The following is a 4,977-nucleotide window of genomic DNA, read 5'->3' as shown; positions in this document are numbered from 1 at the left end:
TGGTTCAAACCCACCAGCCACTCCTCGGAAGGAAGATTGGGCAATCTACTTCTGTAGTGATAACACCTCTGAAACCCAAGGAGGGGTCGCTATGAGTCAGAAACAACTCGACAGCAGTGAGTTTGGTTTTTTGGTTATTGGTTCATCAATTGTAATAAATATACCACATTAATACACACTGCCGGTAATAGGAGAAACTGTATAGTAGGGACAGGGGGTATATGGGAACTCTGTTTTCTCTCTCTCTCTTTTTTTTTTTCAGTAAAGCTAAAACTCTAAAAATTAAAGTCTGTTAATTAAAAAAAAATCTTACCCCCCAAAATGTAGTTTATGTTGGGAAGCAACTTAATATAGTGGAATAGCGTTGTCTAGAAGATTAGAAACTTCATTCTGATCTCAGCTCAGCCTCATCTCTTCAGGTGCCCTTGGTTAAGACTCTTAACATTCCTGGACATTGTATATGATAGGAAGCGTATGGGGTTGGAGCAGGTGATCATTAAAGATCCTCTGTTTTCTTTTTCTGTTTGAAGGTTTTTTCAATCCTTCATTCTGTGACATATTTTCAAACATTTTTTGGTGCAATGTGATTATAAATGAACTATCCTTTATAGATGAAGATGAATTCACTTCTCTGTTTTAATAGGGAATGGTCTTTGATTTGTTTTTCTGTTAAGAGTTATGGGCAGTACTCAGCTTTCACTATTCTGAGGTACCTTGCTAGAGTCAAACACAGGTCTAGACTCTGGGTATTTTAGATTAGAGTGCTACAAAATAAGGCTTTTGTTTTGTCCCTGACATTTTTCAGTTGACCTTGATTTTCACATGGCTCATCAATTTTACTTGCCTTGTATTCCTTGCTAAGAGTTTCAGACTTGATTTGTAATCTGTTTTTGCAGTAATCTTTCCTATTTCTGAATGTAATAATGCCTCTGTTATTTGTATAAAGATTCCTGTCGGTAGTTGGAACCCTCCAGCCCCCCCACAGGAGAAAGATGAGGCTTCATAAAGATTGACAGCCTTGGAAACCCTCTGGGGCAGTTCTACTCTGTCCTGTTGTGTTGCTATGTGTTGGAATTCACTTGACAACCAGGGGTCTGGTTGGGTTTTGGTTATTTGTGTGCTTGAGGGTCTTGAGGCCCCATATGAGACTTGAACACTGGAATCACAGCATCATTACATTATGATGTTGAATCTTGTAAACAACTAATATTTCTGTACATTTTAGTGAATCATGTTTTGGATGGTTTGGGGTGCAATAATAGAGTGTTTGATTCCTTGACCTTGATGTAAGGGCCAGTGGGGAATTGGTACTGTAGTAACCAAATCCTTAAATGAGTTTCACAGTACTTTATTTTATTCTTCTAAGTAGAAGTTCAGAGCCTCAGTGAAAAAGTTAGCTTTGTAAGAAAGAAAATTTTACAAACTGTAGAACTCCTTTCAGTAAATAATTCTTTGGTTTGATGAGAGAGAGAGGTAGAAAACTATATCTACACACTGCAGTGCACTGTTTAAAAATATGTATATTTTTTTTTCTTCCAGGGGCTGGAAGCCATCTACAAGAAGCACAAAAATTGGAAGAAAACAATGAGAATGCACAGGATGCCAGAAGAAAGACATTGAGATATTTAGAGCTCTGTGGTGAGAACAAATCTAGCTTGACTGCAGTGTTGATTCACATTCAGAAATCCTCAGTGAATCATCCCTAGAAAACTGGCAGATTTAAATAGTTTTAACTTGGATTAGTATGTTATTTATTTATTTTAAAAACGTTTGATAATAATAGTAGAATAGAGTAGTAGAGTTTTAGGAATTTTTCCCTTCAGGGAGCTGTCTGCTGCTTTACTTCGTTGTTGTTGTTGTTGTTATGTGCCGTCAAGTTGGACCCGACTCAGAGGGACCCCTCCTTGGGTTTCCGAGGCAGTATCACTATGGAAGTAGATTCCCCAACCTTCCTTCCAAGGAGTGGCTGGTGGGTTTGAACTGCCAGCCTTCTGGTTAGCAGTGAAATGCCTTAGGCACTATGCCAACAGCGCTAAGGCACTTGACTGCTAACCAAAAGGCTGGCGGTTCAAATCCACCATCCACTTCTTGGAAGGAAGACTGGGAATCAACTCGATGGTGGTGAGTTGTAGTTTTTTTTTTCATAGCAGAAAATGTAAAGGAGGTCAGAAAAAGAAATCCCCCACTACCAGTAAAAATGTGACAGTATCTCCTTCATTTCAGTTTACCATTGGCTTTGTTTCTAATTGATGTTTTCTCCTTCTTTGACAGGATACATTATTTTTGCCCTCTTGGCCATGGGTCTGTGTATTTTTTTGGGAAGTGCAATTAGTAGCTACTATTCTTCGCAAGCCCAGCAAGTGCACAGAAATCCAGCTTTAGAGGCCTTCTTGGCTCGGTTCACTCAGTTGAAGGATAAATTTCCAGGCCAGAGTTCCTTCCTCTGGCAGAGGGGACGTAAGTTCCTGCAGAAGCACCTCAATGTTTCAAACCCCACGGAGCCAGCCACCATCATACTTACAGCAGCTCGAGAGGGAAGAGAGACCCTAAAGTGCCTCAGCCACTACGTCGCAGATGCCTACACCTCTTTCCAGCAAGTCTCTGCCATTCAGATCGATGGGGCTGCCAGAACCTTGCAGGACAGTGACACGGTCAAGCTGTTGGTTGACCTTGAGCTGAGCACTGGGTTTGAGAATGGCCAAAAGGCTGCTGTGGTGCACCGCTTTGAATCCCTGCCAGCTGGCTCCACCTTGATATTCTATAAGTATTGTGACCATGAGAATGCAGCCTTTAAAGATGTGGCCCTAGTCCTTACTGTTTTACTAGAGGAGGAAACATTAGAAGCAAATGTAGGTCCAAGAGAAACTGAAGAGAAAGTGAGGGATTTGCTCTGGGCCAGATTTACCAACTCGGACACTCCCAGCTCCTTCAACCACATGGACTCAGACAAACTGAGTGGGCTCTGGAGTCGGATTTCCCACCTGGTACTGCCTGTCCAGCCAGTAAGGATCATAGAAGAACGGGGGTGCCCTTTGTAAGGCTAAGCACACAGTTGGTTATAGAAGGCATAGATTTCTTTAGTCAGTTTAAAGGCCTTCCCATTACAAGGAAGGCAGTTGATAAATGTTAGGAAAATAGCTGGAAAAGCACAAGTGAGTTCACTTTAGAAAAAGAAAACTTGGTTTTTTACTTTTCATCATATTTTTCTAATCAAAGTGTGACAAAGTGTGACAAAGCTAAAAATTGACCTTGCTTTTCAGTGTGGCATATGTAACTGAGGAGTTTTTTTTTTTGTTTTTTTTTTTAAATCCCAAAATTCAGCAACAAAGTATTTGCACAGGAAGATATTCTTGCTTCCTAGAATAACTACAGAATGATTTTTACTTTCTTGAATGAGCTAATGAGCTTTTTTTTGATAGTGTTTGGACTCTGAATAAAGCAATTACAGTTATAAAGCAATGATAGTTTTTAGAAAAAAAATTATCACAGGTTAAATATTTTTAAAATACGCTTTAACCTCATTGTTTGATTACATCTTATACTATACTTGCACTTTTGAGTAGCGTGAAAAAAGAAAATAGGAATCAAACCAACCATTACTTAGCCTACATACTTACTGTCTGTCAGGCACTATGGGTTTATTCCATTAATGAGCTGAAGCAAAAGCAGCTGTACTCAAGAATTGTTCTTTTAAATGGGGGAAATTGTTTATAATCATTGGAAATGAGGAAACTCCAGTTGGCTCTATCTTTACCTTGGCTTTCTTGATGATGTAGAGCCATGATTTTCAAACTACCTGCACCCCTCCCCTTTGAATGAGAACAGTTAGCTTTTGACTATATATTGAGGTTCTCCGTAAGATTTAATTGGATCAAAGAGTTCCACTGATAATGATGTTTGAATACCACTGGTTATATGAAAAAACATCTTGGGAGATTAGGAAATAAGTAGAAACAAATGAATGTATTAAAACTTTTGAGTAGGAAGAGTGAGGGTGAAGTATAGGTTTATTGTACAGAAGCACTGCTTGTGAAAGATAATGACTACAGTGAACAAAATACATAAACTAGCGTTTACTAGCATGTTTCTGGTGCTTTTGTTAAATTCTCTTAATCATCATTTCTGTTTCCCCTGATTGGAATTTTATAATTGTCTAGGATGAGAGTATGAGTGCTATTTAAGCAGAACAGATTTTAATAACCAGTCTAATAGTAGCTCTTATATTTTATATGAGCACATTGGCATACCTTTACAAAACTTTATTTGCTGTGCACTGATGGAACATTAGAAAATGTAGCTTATTTCTTAGCTAGTTAGTTAGAATTACTATTATGTTAAGGACTAAAGAAATGCAAGAGATGTTATGCATACTGAGAGAAGACAGAATGGTAGGTAGATTCTCAGAGGTGTCAACGGCCAACATTAATGGTTACATCATGTTCTTTGATTGTAAGAAAGACTGAAAACAGTATTTATGGAGACAGTAGTTGTTGATTTGCATTTGAGCCCTGAAAGCAGAAATCTAGTACGTAGCATTCCCAGGAACTATCCTGGATCCTGGAATGTTTCCACTAGATTCTGGCCTCTTCTGCTTATATGAGCATGTATGTGTGTGTATATATACATAATACTAATCCACCAGCTGCTTCATGGGAGAAAGATGTGGCAGTCTGCTTCCTTAAAGATTACAGCCTAGGAAACCTTATGGGGCAGTTCTACTCTGTCATAGAGAGTCGCTATGAGTCAGAAGCGACTCAACAGCACATGATAATTATCTATATATGTTTAAATATATATACACACACACATATATATATATATATTTAAGAAGACATAAGATGTGCTTAAAGTATGGAAGGGTTTTAGGAAACACTAAGAAGAAATGTTGTTATTGTTGTTGTTATGTGCCATCGAGTCAAACCCGACTCATAGCGACCCCTCCTTGGGTTTCCGAGGCAGTATCACTACGGAAGTAGG

The 4,977-nt window shown here is 38.7% G+C and overlaps 1 protein-coding gene across 1 annotated transcript in view; it reads left to right on the top strand.

The window, feature by feature from the left end:
• The window catches only part of TOR1AIP2 (torsin 1A interacting protein 2), a 14,616-nt gene extending 11,578 nt beyond the window's left edge, over nucleotides 1-3,038 (top strand). The window contains 2 exon segments of the mRNA XM_007937686.2: nucleotides 1,540-1,635; nucleotides 2,272-3,038. Of these exon segments, the coding sequence (XP_007935877.2) occupies nucleotides 1,540-1,635; nucleotides 2,272-3,038 (863 nt within the window).
• The last annotated feature ends 1,939 nt before the right edge of the window (nucleotides 3,039-4,977 follow it).

Source organism: Orycteropus afer, unplaced genomic scaffold (genome assembly GCF_000298275.1).
Source record: "Orycteropus afer afer isolate SDZICR_OR568_19922 unplaced genomic scaffold, OryAfe1.0 scaffold00043, whole genome shotgun sequence".
NCBI classification, from domain to species: Eukaryota; Metazoa; Chordata; class Mammalia; order Tubulidentata; family Orycteropodidae; genus Orycteropus; species Orycteropus afer.
Note: the sequence above shows the minus strand (reverse complement) of the source record. Positions and strands in the feature narration are given on the sequence as shown.